At 51.0% G+C, this 17,100-nt stretch overlaps 1 protein-coding gene across 2 annotated transcripts in view; it reads right to left on the reverse strand.

The window, feature by feature from the left end:
- The window catches only part of STK10 (serine/threonine kinase 10), a 59,728-nt gene that overhangs the window by 22,324 nt on the left and 20,304 nt on the right, over positions 1–17,100 (reverse strand). The window contains exons 1-2 of one of the 2 annotated variants that reach the window (XM_062587142.1): positions 1,732–1,799; positions 1,309–1,357 (exon numbers count right to left, since the gene is read on the reverse strand). In XM_062587142.1, coding sequence (XP_062443126.1) covers positions 1,309–1,354 — 46 coding nt within the window. In that variant the 5' untranslated portion in view covers positions 1,355–1,357; positions 1,732–1,799. Of the gene's footprint in view, positions 1–1,308; positions 1,358–1,731; positions 1,800–17,100 lie in introns of those variants that run through there. The other variant, XM_062587141.1, reaches the window with a different exon arrangement.

A 17,100-nucleotide genomic window follows, 5' to 3' on the forward strand; every position in this document is an offset into this window, starting at 1 on the left:
ATGTCAGTTGTTGCTCCCTGTTCCATCACCTCATCTCAAGCATTCAGTAACTTTGAATTTAATAATGCTGGGACTGATATGTCAATGTGGACAGAGACCAGTTCTGAACTTGAACCCCCGACTCACACTGCCCCTCATTTGGAAGGTGATGGCACTACAGCCAGGCCACTCACTGACTGTTTTCTAAGCATCCCCCCAGCTCTCAAATCCCCCAGAAGCTGACTGCCAAGCACACAAGGCATCCTAGGATGATTCAGAGCGGGTTTGGTGTTCCAAGAGACAGGGCACCACCATTTGGGTTATTAAGGGTGAAGCATCATTTCTTCAAGCAGTTCAGCAAAAGTACTTCTAGCTGCAGTGATTTGTATCCCACTGTAAAGTTCTCTGAAGCTGTCTCCAATTAGGAGGATGGAACAAAGATGGCAAATTTGAGTTCAGCTTTACTTTTCTTCTTGGAAATTAAACGAAAGCAAAGTCTTCAGAAATATCTGAGAAACCAGAGAGAGCACAGCCCCCAATGGAAACATGACACTGTCCCAGGGCCTCCAGGCAAGCAGAAGTTTGAGCACTATGTTCACCTGGGGGGGGGGAAGGGGTGGCACCAGCCCCAGCACAGAGAGGCTGTCCCAGCAGCCAGGGCAGCTACCAGCCACTGGTGTGGTTTGGGAGAACATCCATATGCTCCCAGTCCCAGCAGCACTATATGGAAGGGAGGAGTTAAAATGGGAAGATTCCTGGAATTACTGCAAATTGCAGTTTATTCGGATACTTGTACTATTTCACCAGATGACTACCATACGGAGAAGTCAGCAAGAAGATCCTGAAAGGTTCATCAAGGCAGATGCCCAGATTAAATATCTCATCCCCCGTTCCCCTTCCAGGAAGTGTGGGAACAGGATCCCAAGCTCCCTTGCCTCAGGCAGACAAGTATTTAAAGATACTTTTTCCCTTCAGTCAGACTCTCCCTTCTCCCCTTCCCTCTCCATGCCTTACGATCTGCTGATCCCGGCTGCATTTAAATCAGAAGAGGGCATCAAAGTAGGTAAAGAAACACCCCAGGATTGCCACACCTTGTGATTCAGGTAAGAAAATAGGCAAACTTATAGGAGAGAAACAGTGGCTGGAGAGGTTGCGTCGCACACATCTGCCAGGTTAAAGATGCACCTGAAAGCATGCCACAACCTGGAAAATACCTGGCAGGAATCCACCCCAAGCAAGGAGGAGCACGCAGAGTGCAGGAGGGATGGCCAGGCTGGTGCCACCACCACCACCATTGCTGAAGGACAGTACTGCGTGTGGGGCACTCACCCAGCATGGTGGCATCCACTGCTCCTCCTGGGCAAAACTCGATCATGATCTGGGGAAACAGAGAGAGGAATTGAAAAGTCAGGTCCACATGGCACTGTGTAAAGCCCACAGGGTAGGAAAGAGGCAATGAAAGCACTTGCTTTACTGCTTCATCGTGCAGCAAAGCTGCCCCTTGGCACCATTCAGTTCTCTACACCTTTCCTGCACCTGCCTGGGCAGGCTTTAGCACCACCAAAAGCACATGCTCCACAAACCCACACGGTGACAGACCCTTCCCGCACAGAGACCCACAGCGGTCCCAGAGGTGCTCCCTGCTGAGTGCCGGGATGCAGAAATGTGCCTGCTTGCACCATGGGGGAAACACCCCCACCACTGGCCATGCTGAGACATCCCAAGGATCAAACCTGGCCTTGCTTGCCCTACCTGGAAAACCAGCCGGAGCAGCCAGCTTCAGCTCTGTCTTCATGTTTGTTTTCAACTTTTTCAATTGCATTTTGGAGCTAGGGCTGTTCCAGAGATACGGCCTTGCCAACAGGATGAGATAGCTGTCATAGCAGGGAGCTGACGTGGTGGGGAAAACTCAAGCAGGATTTTGTTTTGAAAATAAAAAATGGGGAGGGCTAGCTGGGCCTTTATTTCCCTCCCCTCCCCTCCCCTCCCCTCTTCTTTCATTGCTCAATAGCTCATTGCTGTCTTGATTTTGAGTGACTTAAGGGGAAAATATGTCAGTAAAGAACTTAGGTGCATTTGCCAGATTGTTGCTGCTTCTGTCCCAGGAGCATGAGCAGAGCCCTGCTGATCTCTCCCGGTCCCCCAATGGGCACCCTTTCCCCTCTCTGGTGCTGCCAGAGGCATTCCCGTAGGTAGGGCTGCCCTTGCATCCAGCGGCTTTGAGTCCACCTGAATGGCATGATGTTCCTCGCCCTGTCCGAAATGTGTTCCAGCACAGCTCTCCTGTGTTACACCCACTGGCTGGGCCCTTCTCTGGCCACCAGGACCTTTCCAGAGAGAGCCAGCAGCCAGGTGGACACTACATGTCCATGCAAAACACTCCTTGAGCTGGCAGTCTAGTTTGCTGTCGCGTTAGGGCGTGCTGGCTTTTGCTCCCTGTTCAAGAGCAGAAGGCTCTTTGCAGGCTTGGACTCCAAGACTCAACTCCAGCGTGGTTCTGAGAGGGCTCCTGAGCCCACTGCAGGGTTAGGTATGGTGCTACCTTGCCCTTCAGGCGATGCCAAGAAGGCTAGAAGCAGCCTCGCGTTTAGTCGTTCAGAGATGTGGTACACTCAAGGCAGAGTTGTTCAGGGGGAGGTGAGAGAGGCTTGTCCATGCATGTGGGTCCCAGCCTGCTTATTCTCAGAATACATTTATAGACTTCCCAAGACTTCATATCCCCATTTCCTCTCCCCTCTGTCCAAATCCAGTGCCCCTCCGAGGGCAGCTCCCTCCTGACGCCCCGGCTCCTTACTTATGCTCAAGGCAGAAAAGGCTGCTCAGATAAGCAAATTAGGATTTCAAACAGTCAGAGGTTAAGAGAGAGCAGAGATACTTCGCAGGGTCATACCCTGACAACCCCCCCTTTTTTCCCCTTGTCAAAGTGATACAGGGCAACATACTGGAGGGGTGAAATGCCAGAGTTTACTTTGAGGACAGCGACTGAACAAACTGAAGATAATGTTTACTAGTGAGGCTCCCTAAGCCAAAATTGCCCTTCGAGTGGAGGTCACGTTATTCAATGCTGCTTTGTTCGAGCCTGGACTAGGAGCCGAGGGGAGAAGGTTCAAGTTCCCTCTTTCCCAGGGTCTAATCACGCGGCTCCAGGCAGGTCACATCCCGCCCCTTTGTCCTTCAGTTTCCACATGTGTACAAGGGAAACAATGTTTCCCGACCCGGACCACGGTGGAAGACAAAATTCCTTTGTGCTGGAGAAGTGGCAGCAGAACCAGGTACTCTCTGCTGGGATACAACGTGTCTCGAATCTCTCTGCGAGAATCGGCCCGAGTCCAAAAGTCAGAGGAAAGACAATGCTGAGAAGAGAAATCCAGACAGGTTGGGTAGCATTACACAGGCACAGTTGGAGGAAGCTGAGAAGAATAACCAGAGGCCAAGACTGGGGAAGAGTTTTAAGTAGGCTAGGGAATAGGCAGATAGGGAGAAGTAATTGGAAAGATGCTCAAAGAAATCGTAAACCAGGAGAACAATTCAGTGCTGACTCAGAGCTGAGCAGAAGTCTCGCAGGAAGGAAAGGAGTGGGACAGCAAAGCCCGCACAGCAATGGGTAATGTTGTTACCACACTTTTTCTTTCTTGAGCTTATGCTTTGAACAAAAGCATCACCAGCTTTGCTAGAAAACAGAAATTGTTTCCTGCTGCCATTTCCCTAGACACAGGGATCACCACCACATCCCTTTTTCCTCATCGCCATCTGAATGCAACTCTAAAAGGCTCTTTTCAACCAATTACTTTTGGGATGCTCCTCACCATGTTCATCAGAAGAGGCAGGCTACCTCCACCAGTGTAAACTTGGGATCCACAGAACATGCAGCAGTGAAGTGCCAGAAGCAAAACTCCCAAAACCCACACTCCAACCCCAACCTGCCAACACCAGGGGCAAAGATTTCCCTTGCTCCTGCAGGCTGATGGGCTCTGTAGGCATGGTCAACCTGGTAACAAGAAGGAAGATGCTACTCCAGACAGCAGTCCCATGATCATGCACATGAGATCCACCCTCTGCCAGACCATCCAATCCACCAGCAGGGCCTGATGAGCCGAGAGCAAATGCCTGCTTGTTGCAGCACCCAAGCCTGAAGCGCAGGGTCTGTGCCAGCGACAGACAGGCAGTGCAGAGCTGATCCAGCACATAGGCTGAGTATCAGCTCTTTGCCCCACTCTGTCTGGCATAAAGCCCACCAGTACAAATCAGCCTGTCTGATCACTGAACCACAGCCTTCCCCCCCCCCATCTCGTATGAGTGATCCTTTCTCACTCCTTCTGGAGCCAGGTGCCTCAGGGAGTTACTGCCCCAAATGCAGAAAGTCTCTCTCTCCAAGCAGCAGCCTCCTTGTGCTCAGCCACCCACACTCAGCTCTCAAACGTAAGCAATCTCAGGAGGCCCAAAGCCTCAAACAGCCCTGTCTGAATCAGCTGCTAACACAGCCTTTACATCTGGGGGACGTGTGTGCTTTTAGTAAAAATGCCCCAAAAGTAGCTTTATAGCTGAGCCACCATGCCTCTTTGTGTGTCCCAGCTGAATGAAGTCCTTTGGGATTTAATGCAGCTCCTCTTGGAGAGCCTCCATAGTCAGGAGCGTACTTTTAATTCTTTGGGGCATAGGCAGGACAGGCAGCCCAGTGACAAGGGACAAGGCAGCAAAGCCCTGCTGGCAGAGCATCTGCAGGTAGGGCCTAGTCCTTCCCGAGTAGGTGCTAAGCTGATGCCTCCCTGCTGAGGGCACACGTGTTATTCAGCCCTGCGAGCAGAGATGTGACAGCCAAAATTTGCCCTGGTCAGGGAAACTGAGCTTTTGCATGGGATGGGGAGGGGCCGAGCACAGTAAATCCTCCTCTGGATTGACATTTGATGCATTTCATCTCTGTTGACTTTCATGCTGCTCTGCAGTCTAGGAAGGAGAAAATTATGGAAATTAGCAGATCTAAAACAGCATGAACGTGTCTGTCTGCGTGTGCAGCAGGCTGCAAGCCAAGCACTGGGAATACGGAAAAACATGGAAAATTTAAAAATATGCATTTCCAAAAAGGGCAGAGATGCCAAAGAATAACTAAGGGTGTGGCTGGATGGTCTGAATGCACGAAAAACTCGTGGGCTCATTTCAGCCCAGAAATCCTGGTTTAAATAAATCCAATTGACAGTCTCATCATTAATATGATGGTGCTCGAGACACGGCCTCATTCAGCGCTGCTGGGGGATGCAAAGTGATGTCCACACACATAGACACATACACACACTGTTTCTTCCAGGAGCAGGGCCATCTTGAAGAACATTTTACCATTAAACCAGGTAGGAATCTAGGCCTGACGTCAGCAGCAAACACCCCCGTCCACATGCAAGCACACGAGTGGAGGGGAGGCAGGGGCAGGAAGGCTGCCGAGAGCGAAGGCTGGATGCCATGGAGACGCTCTGGTCGGGTTCAGAGGACGGCGGGTAACGATCCCGCGGTCACTGACACCCCCTGGGGCAGGCACCCTGGTGGTCTAGCTGAAAGGAGGAACAAGTTTAGAGGATCATAAAAAAGAGCTGTTGACAAGAGCCTGTGCATCTGGGCAGTGACTACGCTTGTGATTTATTACAGGGCTCTGGGAACAGATTAACTCTTTGCTTAGGTTCTTTACGTACTTGCATGTATGAGGTGACAACACCTTTATTTACGCGTCTCCAGGCTACGGCTGGGTCCTTAACCAGTCTGTTGACCTCAGCCTCAGCACCCTGCTTTGCCTCTCAGCACTGTGCTAGGCAGATCTCTCCGCACATCCCTTCCTTTCCCATTGCTCAGGGCAACCCCTTGTCCCACCACACACACAGGTAAGATGTATGGGCAGCAGGGGGGGAAAGTCCTCTCTTGTGGCTGCCCTGAGCAATTTCCCTGCAACATGCAAGATCCAGGGTCCAGGACTAGCGCCCGGGCTACAGCAGCACCGTCCCTTGGAGACCTCGACATAAGCAGGCCAGGTCCATTCTCAGCAAGCTCCTGCAGTCTCAACAGCAGAGACAGGAGACCGTGAGGGACTCTGCACCCTCAGCTTGGCACCATGACTACCTACGTAGCCTGGGAGAGAACCAGCCCTTACACGTGTGGGGATGCTGACATCCCCGAAAGCGGCTCCTTTTCATGCTACGCAGCACAGTTGGAGACGGGGCGAGCAACCCCCTCCACGCTGCCCGCCAGGGTCGCGCGTTCGGCAGAGCGGCAAGCCCTGCCTGCGAGCCAGCTGCCGGCTCGCTCGCTCGCTCGCGGCTTGGAACGGAGCTTTGGCAAACATCCTGTTTATAATGATTTCCTCCAGGCAGCAAATCCAAGGACTTCCTTGCTGAAGCCTGCTTAGCCTATCTACTGGACTGACTTCCTGGAGAGGAAATTTAGTGACAACAGTAGCTCTGCCGTCTGCCTCCATGTCAAAAGCAGTCATAAATCCTGTGGATTATGCACTATTAGCATTTTTATTTTCAACTCCAGAGCCAGTTGCGTCCACACCTCACGGATGCATGCAAAGCTCTGCGCCAGCTACTGCCACCGCAGGGATGAGACAAACTGACGACCACCTTTCAAACACGGCTCGAGTGCAGCAGATCGCAGCATTAGCACCAAAAGCGAGAAACCGGCCGCAAAGCACCGCAAGCACAGCCTCCAGGCGAACAGGGCTCCTGGTTAACAAACACTTCAGAAACCGAGCGAGAGTGCCTCCTCAGGCACCCTGGTCGCTCCCCAAATTTACTCCCGTTCAAATCCCGAGCAGTGGAAAGGTGACAGGTTGCAGCTGGTAATTTAGATGTGAGCAGGACTTTGCACTGGTTTAGTTTTCGGATGACAGGGATGCCCGAGGTGCACATGTGGGAACTGATCGCGGCACCCAGTCTATAGCCGAAAAAGAAACGCTTTCTCTCTCCCTTTCAAACCTTCCCACCACAGTTTGAGAGCTGATATTTCAAGAAATGGGCCCTTTTCTCTTACAGCTTTGGTGAAAGAGCCTCACGGAAGATGGCACTCAAATAATCCTCTCTCCTTTCAAGAAACTTTTAAGGCCTGCTCTACATAGGCACATAGAAGACTGCTGAACACATCAATAAAAGTTAAAGGACGTTGCCAGTGACCTGGATTTTTCCCACAGCTCATCCTAATTTTGGCTCTTGGCACAGCAGGTCTTGGGAAGCGTTTTGTGGCCGGAGTTGGAGAGACAGCGTGCAGAGCGACCTTCAGTGGACTTTCTGGACTACTACTCAAGCATTATGTGACTGCCTGCAATAAAAGGAAACAGGGTCCAATGATCCTGGCATTCCTCAGAAGATATATACATGTGCATGAAACCACTACGCTTTAAAATAAATAAATAAATAAATAAATAAAAAGACAAGGGTCTTCAAGTTGTATCTGAGCAAAGGGGCACCACACATTATGAAAAAAGCATTATATGACATTATGGAAAAAAGCATTATATGACATTGCTGCTCCAAACAGCAGATCAGATGCTGGGCCCTCCAGCCCTCTCCTGGTGTAAGGTGGAGAAGGGATGCCTTCCCGGTCAAACCCCAAACCCAGAACTGATTAGAGCTCTATGCAATTTCTGAATCAGACCAAGAAGGAATGCCATCTCCTCTCAAGTTACTTAAGTTCTCCTAGGTAGGACTTTAAGAGCCTGCTCACTTCTCCCATTCTGGGCAGAACTGGTTTTGTCTGGGGTGTGTTCAAACACCTAGAATTTTCTAAAACATTTAAATAATTAATTATGTACATCTATCTATCTATCCATATAAAGCTTATCTGGAAAGGTATTTTACCAAACACTGAACAGTTGCCTGGAGTGGAACAGCTGATGTCCCTGAACTTTTACTGAGATTTGTAATTAAAGTCCAATTTAAAAAAAGAGGACACACCCCCAGCACAGCTCTTTACTCATCCAATCGGCATTTCAGAGGGCAGAGGCCTACGAACCGCTCCCTCCGCAGCAGCGCTCCGGCCAAAGGCAAATCAGCTGGGAAAGCTGGGGGCAGCGCATCTCGGTGCCGGTGGTGGGCAGCCAAGCATTTCCCACGAGCGCGTCGGGCTGTGCACGGAGGCCAGCGGGCCCTTCCAGGGTGGAGGCGTGCTCGGCTGCGACTGCGTCGCGCTCGCTCCTGCCATACGGGCGCCTGCTGGCTCTTGCCATGACGCTGCTTTAGCGCTGGGTGACACGGCCTTTGCAGCGGCACGTCACGCCACCCAACTTCTTTGGAGCCGCCACGGTGCTTCAGAGTGTTGATGCCGTTAGCACGGTTTGCACCATCCGGTAGGTGTGTGCAACTGAGCTGTAACACCAGGCCACCTCCCACTATACCATTTCCTACACATCAGTGCCACTGGGCATCCAAGTTTCCTGTGTCCCCAGGATCCGCCTCTCCGCAGATCGCCCTTGCCTGCCTAGCCCTGAACCCGCTTCACAACTGAAGCACTCCTGCAATTTCCCCTCCTGATCTGCAGCAAAGGGTTTTCTTTGTTTAACCCGAAGCCTTTTGCTCAGCTCTCTGCTGCAGGGAAAAAAATAACCTGCAGCATCCTGCTGCCCCACGTGGCCATGGAGGCAGGCTCGGAGGCCACATCAGTGCCTGGTGGCCACCCACACGCAGCCACTTGCTACAGCAGGTTTGCTGCATTCACGGGGGCGCTTATGATATTGCACACAGTGGAAAGCACCCGCCGCATGCTGTGCCCCCTGGCCTGGCCTGTACTCACTTCTGCTGGTGTGGGGAACATGAGGAGATAAAGCATATGCAGTGAGATAGGCTGTGCCCACTGCTGTTGGGGGGCGAGCTGCAGGGCCACCACGTGTGATGGAGGGTGAGGGAGGCAAGCCAGGGACGCACCTGATGCTTCCAGCGAGTACGGAGGAAATACCAGCCAACAGCAGTGACCCTTTCTGTGCTTCGCTTACTGATGCAGCTGCTAAAGCAAAGAGCTTCTCTGGTCCCCTTCCTGGCAGCAATTACACCCTTTCGATCTCTGCTTTCTGCAGGACATGCTGCCAAGCCAGTGCAAAACTTCCAAGGGAGGCTGTCACAGGAGCAGCTACCTGGTCCGTGGACCACGATAAACTGCAAGGCCCTGGTGGTACAAAAGGCTATGACAGCTTCCCAGTGCCAGCATCCCTGCTCCCGATGATGAGTGCTCAGCCCCCCACCCCCACCCTCAGCTCATCCCCTGCACCCTGCACATTCGCCAAAGCTAATGCTCTTTCCTTGCACTACTCCGAGGAGCAGGAGCCAGGACTGTGCTGGCTGGTCATGCTTCCGTCCCTGAGCACACCAGAGCTTTCCTGGGCACAGCAGATGCAGGCAACATCGCATCAGCCCATCACGGCCACAGGTTGGAGGATCGGCATTTGCACTCTTCTGCCCAGGCTAAGATCACCCGCACAGACAGCTAATGCCGGTTGGCTCAGGCACAGTGACTTCTGCTGGCCCAGGCTGCAGGTGAGTGAGCTGCTGCATCACGAGCCCACTGGAGGTTCCTCATACCAACAGCAAGCCACAGCCAAGCCTCGAGCTTTCACTCCTTCCTCGTTCATGGGCCAGCTGTTGCTGGAGGTGGCCACGGCCAGCAGGAGCAGGGTGGCTGGTCACTAGCTGCCCTGCACACACCTCCGGGGAGGAGAGGGATGTGGGAAAGTGCTGGGGGCCAGATGGGCACATGTTAGTAATGCTCATGCTGCCAGGCAGATCTCAGCAAGAGCGGAGGTTTCCTGGCACCTCACACCCACTTACAGGAAAAGCAGAAGCAGTAACAGCAAATGGCAACTGGTCCTGTGATTCAGAGACAGCGCTGTGAAGGAGGAGGGGAGGGCAGGCCAGGCTGGAAGGAATCCTTCACACTCAGCAAAAATGCAACAAAGGGAGATGCACACAAACCAAAGGGGGGAAAAAAAGAGAGAGAGAGACTAAGGGGGGTGGGGGCCCAGGCTGCCCTCAAGCTCTCCTGGTGCTGCACAGGCAGCAGATGAGCTGCCTTAGGCAGAGGAAGAGAAGAGCTTGGAACAGGTAATAGTGACCCCCAATAACAGCCCCCCAAAGCGCAGAGGTTCCCTGCAATCCGGCAGCGATACGTGTTGAACACCCTCGTCCCCTTCAACTCCTAGAGAGACTCCTCCTGCAAGAAGGGTGAAACCCACTCGTCCCTCCTGTGCATTCGGGTGACCGACCCCACTGCCTAGAGCTACCCCACGTGCTAGTGCTGGAAGCACTAGGGTGACACTGCGGCTGGCTGGGCCTCTGCCCCAGGACCAAAGAGCAATGCATGGGAGTGAGGGAGCCCCGTGCACACTGCCATAGCTCTGGACCCCTGTTTTGCTTATAATGGAGACTTAAATTTCCCAGTCATGTTCCAAGTCTATCTGTCATTGGAGGTGGGAGAAGGAAAGGGAAAGAAACCCCACTACCCCGACTTTTACAAAGCTGCTTTTCAGGCTCTAAGAGAGGGGGCCCCACGTTTGCTGTAAGGGGATTGCCCAAAGAGAGAAGTCTGCATCCTCCTCCTACCGCAGCGAAACTGACGGCTGGAGGGCTAGAAATACAGCACAAGAAATGCTCCTAAGCGGCATCGGGGGGCAGGTTTAGCTCAGCTGGTTAGAACATGGTGCTGCTAATGCCAGGGTTGCAGGTTCAATCCCTGTACGGGCTATGCTGAGGGTTGGGCTAGATGATCTCCAGAGGTCCCTTCCAACCTTACCATTCTATGATTCTGTGATCACCTCAGGCAAAAACCACAAGTCATGTACCACTGCCTGAATTTCAACAGGCTGCTGCATTGGGTAACACCCGCTGCCTCCACAGCTGCTCTGGTCTCCCACGCCCAGCAGCGCCTTCCCATTCTCCCCACCAAACCCAGTTCCCCTGAGCTCTTGTGCTGCTGCCTGCGGAGAGGGACAGACATGCAGATGCACGTCAGGTCAGTCCCTTCTGCAGAGTCCCCAGCCCTGCTTGAAGGGGAGCGAGCTCATCTTGCTGCACTCACAGCTGCCGAGAGGCCAAAGGCAAAGTCTTCAGCTGCAAAGCCTGGTGCCATGCTTCCGCCCTTAGAAAGGGAGCTGCAGCCTTTGGCCATCTCCTCCTCCCCCTCTTCTCAAGCTCTGCAGAGTAAACACTTTGGAGCTGGCTCCTCGGGCACCAGCCGCATGCAAGACCTCATCATCTCCTGCGGCAGCGTGCGAGACAGGAGGAATATGCCTCTGGAACAGTATCCCCCTGTGCAAACCATCCCAACCCACTGAAAACATTTCCTTAGGCTTAGGTGTGGCATAGAGTCTCCCTTCAGCATGCTAAACCCAGGGAAGGACCACATTTCCTGAAGGCTCCTCGCATAGGGAACACTGGCATCATTTCACCTCGTGAACAAAGAATGACTTTCTAGGCGTCGATGCTGGTGGGGGTGAAGGACAGGAGGAAACGGTCTAGACCTGCCTGTCTCCATCAAGGTAAGGGAAAAGAATGGTAAGACAGGTCTCTCTTCCCACCCATTAGATCATGCAGAAAGGGCAAGAAAGCATCTTTTCCGAGCCCTCTAGGAATGGCAGAAAGCAGAGTGCACAGATAGCCCGTGGGGCCTGTTGGTCCTGACTCAGAGGCAGAGGAGACAGAATCAGTTTAGGAAAGCATATTCTAGAAACAGAAGTGAAAAGTCCAGGAGGAACAAAAAAATAACAGCATCATTACCATCTAGAATCATCCCATGAGCTGGTGAATTCCAGCTTTCTGATCTATTTTTTAAATACCAGTCACTCAGCAGCTGTTGTAGTGGGCTTTGCACACCATTCCTCAACCCAGTAACAGACCCAACGTAGATAATAAAAGATGGAAGCATCAACTCGCTCTGTTCTCAAATTCTTCATTTTACTGCAGCACCAACAGAATTCAGAGCCTTCTGGAGGGGAGGCTGAATTCTGCTCAAGAGGCAAAGGGCAAGTCCCTAGTGCTGCAAGGAATATGAAGTGGAGCAAAAAGAACAGAGGCAGCCACTTGCCCAAAAGCCACTCAGAAAAGTGACATATCTGGGCCTCAGACCATCATAAGACCACACAGGCCTTGGGCAGCAAGCTGCACGTGTGACACAGGTTCCCAGCGCAACCTCTGCAACCTGGTTACAGCCTGAACACGAAAGGGAGCCAGGCGCGCTCTCAGTGTTGCAAGTAAACAGAACAGCCTGTATCCAGCTACACTATCAGTTTTGACAGATCTGGCACTGAGTGAGCCTTACTAGAGCCAGAGATTGACATAACATCAGCCTATCTAGCACTGAGGTGGCTGGAGGTATTCCCCTTTCACCAACATCAGGGGAAGCAGCTGACATGAGTGTGGGATCTAGAGTCATCCTGGCTGTGACTCCTTCCCACTGGGCACTCCCTGCCTCTCCAAGCTGATCAGATCCTTAGGGCTGAGCTGAGGATTGCTGAGCTTATCTTTCAGGTTCCAGCACAGATTTTGGACAAATTTACACTCCTAACTCCTGAGAAAGGGGCCTACCCTTCTGACTGATACAACCCCCTAGGATAGAGCTATTCTCTGTTGATGGAAACAACACAAATATATTTAGGCACAGAAATTGCATTTAGTCACAGTCAAGGCACATGTCCTTTACTTGGTCTGTTCAACAGCTGAACCCAAGCTCTGATGGTTAACTATGAAGTTATGCTGTTCTGTCAGCCCTAAGAAGAGACAAGACACGTAATATAACATTTGCCCTCCCAGAAGTGGCTTACACAACAGGGAATACCACTGAGCATGTTGACTCAGTCAGGCTGGCTGCAAACTATTATCAGTGTCTCATCTTTAGACTTTGTCTCTTCCCTCCCCAGGACAAGACTGAGCAGAATACAAGAGCTGTCTCTAGAGAGCACTGTCTTGGTTTTTAAATATCATTTGGTCAGATATACTCTCTCTTTTACGTCAAGGGTCACGCAGATCAGTGAAGCGTTGTCGGCAACTGTGTTGAGGTGTCCCTGTTATCTTGGCCAGCACGCCCTGCTCCATCTGAAGTCCAAGGATTAAGTTTACATTATGAAGCGGAGTGAGGAGGTGGGTCACATTCCTACGCCTACGAAACTTGGCACTTGTCACCCTCCTGCTCAACGCTTTTCACCAACACATGCTAAAGGGCTTGGAGAAAGAGGTAAAAAGATTATGCTGAAGTAGCTCCTGAGCCGTTGCTGAGCACCGAAGGGGTGGTTCAAAGCAAGGCTGGGGATCTCTGAAAGACGCGCTCTGACTGCAGGCTGGAGACTGAAGACAGGGCACCGCACTGGAGAGGCAGCAGGTCAGACACTGCTCATAACGGCCCTAGTGTCAGTACTGCCGAGAATCCACGCGGTCCTTCCTGAGCAGCTTTATCTAGAGTCCTGCAAGGTCAGCGTGGCACCAGTGCAAGAGTGAGGCCCGAAAAACAACCAGCATCTGCTGAAAGCCAGCAGCTCCACGCTCCTCTACGGCTGTGACAAGCCCTCAGCGCAGGCTTGTTATGCCACAAAACAATACAGAAGCCCTCTCTGCTACCCAAGGAGAGAACAAATGTCAACAGCTTGTCTGACAGGGCAAGTATTCTGTAGGTGGAAGTGAAATAATTAGCTCTCTGTAAGAGAGCACTCCAAGCTTGCCAACTTTCCTTACAGACAAGGACTCTATTCAGGGACTTTAAATATAATAAATCTTTTTTTTTCCTCTCTTCTTCTGAACAAAATATCCTACAGAGGAAAAAAATGTGTCAAATAAAAAAAAAGTTTTGTCCCCCTAAGAAGATGCAGGACAGCAAGTGAGGGAAATCAAGTCTTACACAGTTTCAGAACAGGACAACTTAATCGAGAACAAAGTCATGCAACACCGCACCCTTCTTCAAATGCAGAGCTCCTCAGGGATCGCAGGGAGGCTGGCAACGAGCTTTTCACACCTAAGTCACTCTGAGGTGACAAAATATTTCCTTGAACTCACAGCCCACAGGTTGGCAGAAATATTCCCATTCCTACTGAAATTTTGGCAGAACAAATCAAAACTGTTTCAGCTAATCAAATGGATTTGAGGGGGCAAAAACATCCTTTATCCATGTTTGAATCACGCATAGCATTTAGTTTCTTTTGATGAGGGTGATAGGTGATCCTGTTGAATTTACCACTCCTGACTTGCTAATCAGCTTCCTAGAGGGAGGAAAACCTGTGAAGATACCAACCCAAAGAGCTGCAGAGGTACCAAGTAGAGAGGGTCTGCACAGCCAAGAGAGGCGATCGATCGTCTCCAAGAAGCCGGCACTTGTTCGTGCCATGTCACACCCGGGGGAGAAGAGGAGTCGTTCATTTGCTGCATGAAGGCGAGAGCTAAAGGGCTGTATTTGGGATGCGGGCTACTCTGGGGCGGGTTAAGCGAGTCGCGCACAGGCACTGGTGCGAGCTACCACTTCAGGAACGAGCGGCTCGTCCCAGCAGCTTGTGCTGCGAGACTGCGACCGGCTCTAAGCGCGCTGGTCTCAGCTCTGTGCAGAGCCAGGTCGGGTGGGTTGACAGCCAGCACCCCCATTTGCTGCAGCAGCCAGAAACACCCCCTGGCAATGGGCCTCTGCCTGGGCACGGAGCAAAGCTATTGCTATTGGGACATATGAGACCAGAGTCTCCCTTCTCCCAAGTCAATCAGCATTCAGAAACCATTCACCATGAGCATTTATCACTCAAAAGGCAGCAAAAAGCAGAAAGTCTATTTAAGCATGGGAAAGGGACTGAGAATAAACAAGCCACTGCTTCAATGGGAAGATTCGCCAACCTGAACTACCCCAAGATGCCAGCAGCTAAAATAGATAATGCATTTCATAAGGGCAGAGCTTACCATGATAGGTGGAGCTCCAGCTGGGACAAGTTTCTGATATCTTATTAATAACCAGTGGTGCCAACTCAGCCTCAAAACCTTGCCTGGCTGCCTGTCCAGGTGACCGACACTCTGAAGGGAGTAGCAAAGGATGTCGCAATCTCACTTTTGCATGGTATTTTTCTGGAAACAATTTTTCCTTTGGATCATCCTCAAGTTTACAACACACAGCACCTGGATCCATCATGCAGGAAAAATATATTTCCAGTTAGCTGTTCCAGTAAAGTGCTCTGAAGTCAATGGGACCTGCCCCAGGGCCATGTAGCCTGTCACAGAGTGACATTCCTCCATCCCAAATGAAAACTCTGTCTCCCATACAGAGGTAGTTCATGAATATTTATTTATATGCAAACATAGTTCCTTAGCATTTCCCTTGCTAAGCTAGCCAAGAGGGAACATGGCTTATTGCAAAAGTTTTTTAATGCTTTGAAAACTAATTTGCCTATAGGCTCGTTGTCTGCTGCTTTTTATTCATAATACTATAGTCTAATAGTTATAACCCTGTACTCAGTGGGTAAGGCTAATTCCCAGGTACCATTTACCTGCTAGGTAAATTTAGGCAAATTATTGTCTATGCCTCAGCTCCTCCTCTAATAACTGCGATAATGAGACTTGATCTCTTTTATAAAAGTATTCCACAGGTTACAGACAACAAGGTTATATAATCACAAACTTCAGCTTCAATAAGCTTTTTTTGGTAACATTATCCTGTTTAAAGAATGATACACAAGCTTATTTTATAGTTTAGATTATCATGTTGCTACCTGTAGAAGCACTCGAACTTGGCTTTGCTTTAGTAATTTGCCTGTTGCATAAGTCATTCTTGATGGTTGACCAAGATCACCCAATTACATTCTTAGCTTTGAGGGAAGGCCCTAATTTTACCCAGAACATGACTTCCAGAGACTTGCCAGGAGTCTGAAGCTACAGCTCATGTTCACAAGACAGAGCAGGTAGGTTGCACCCATGGTCATTACTGCTGCAGAATCCCCTGACCAGCTGTGCTAGAGCAAGGAAGTCAGGAGACCACCTTGTCCAAAGATGTGGAGGTTAAGACAGTAAACAATGTGGATAAGAAAGAAGCACAGATGTAACACAGATGTCTCCAGATAGCTCTGGGGAGATACCTAGTAGCAGAGGAAGGGAGTGAGAATGCCTCCCAGAGACCTGGCAGGTGGATGATGTCCATGCTTTGCAACACCCCAGCTGGTGAAGACACAATCTGAAGGTCTTGGTAAACGCAGACTGAGCAGGAGTAAACACTCATTCAGGTCAGTTTATGCTACTCTAAGTGAATCGTTTGACCCTAAGCACTCAGAGATGTATCCTAAAGGCCACTAGGCTAGATCGCTTTTGCTGTCCCTGCCTCTGCTCGGTGTTATGTTTTTCGGTGTCCGGTGTTACGCAGCATATGGCTGATCCTCACAGCAGGGAGGGGATACAGCGATATCCCTGCAGCACTCCCAGTCTCCCAGGCAGCAGGGAGGTACTGGCCAAGGCGGGGGGCTGCACATATCTACTCCTTGCCTACTCATCCCTTGCAAAAATTACTGTGGCCATTTTACAGATCCTCCCAAGTTCTAAGGCACTGGTAGGACTTTAGAAAGCAGCCCAGCAAGCAGCACGACCATGCAGGTCACACACGGCACAGCTCTGCCCCGTGCTTTGTGCTCCCAGGGACCCTGGCACAGAGCAACTAAATCAGGCATTTATTTAAGCATCCATAGCTGGGGGAAGGGAAAAGGAAAGGGCAGGTTTTCTCCTGCGTCAGGCTGGCCAGCTATTTAACAAAGTTCTCAGGCTTGGGGTCGCTTTGTTTTTCTGCAGCGAGATACAGCTTAGCTGACACAAGCACTGCTTTGTGGCAGCCTGGAGGAGCACAATAGCAGAGCTGAGGTCAGGGTCTCTCCTCTGCTACATCCAAACACTACGCACGCTCTGACCCCTGCACGCCGCTAGCAACTGTTCAAGCACCACTGGGAGAAGTCTGGCACAAAGTTTCCAAAGCATGAGGCTGAGCACGCAGGACCAGTTCGGACTGCAACATTCCTGTCAAGTGAAATTTTAAAGACACGTGAATAGCTCTTGGATTCCTCATGGACAGATGAGTGAAAAGCCTGGAGAAAGCTGCTCTGATGTAGCATTCACGCACATGCAGCCCGAGCACCTCTAGCCAGGGCTCGGGCTGCTTAGAGTA

Source organism: Rhea pennata, chromosome 14 (genome assembly GCF_028389875.1).
Source record: "Rhea pennata isolate bPtePen1 chromosome 14, bPtePen1.pri, whole genome shotgun sequence".
In the NCBI taxonomy this organism is placed as follows: Eukaryota; Metazoa; Chordata; class Aves; order Rheiformes; family Rheidae; genus Rhea; species Rhea pennata.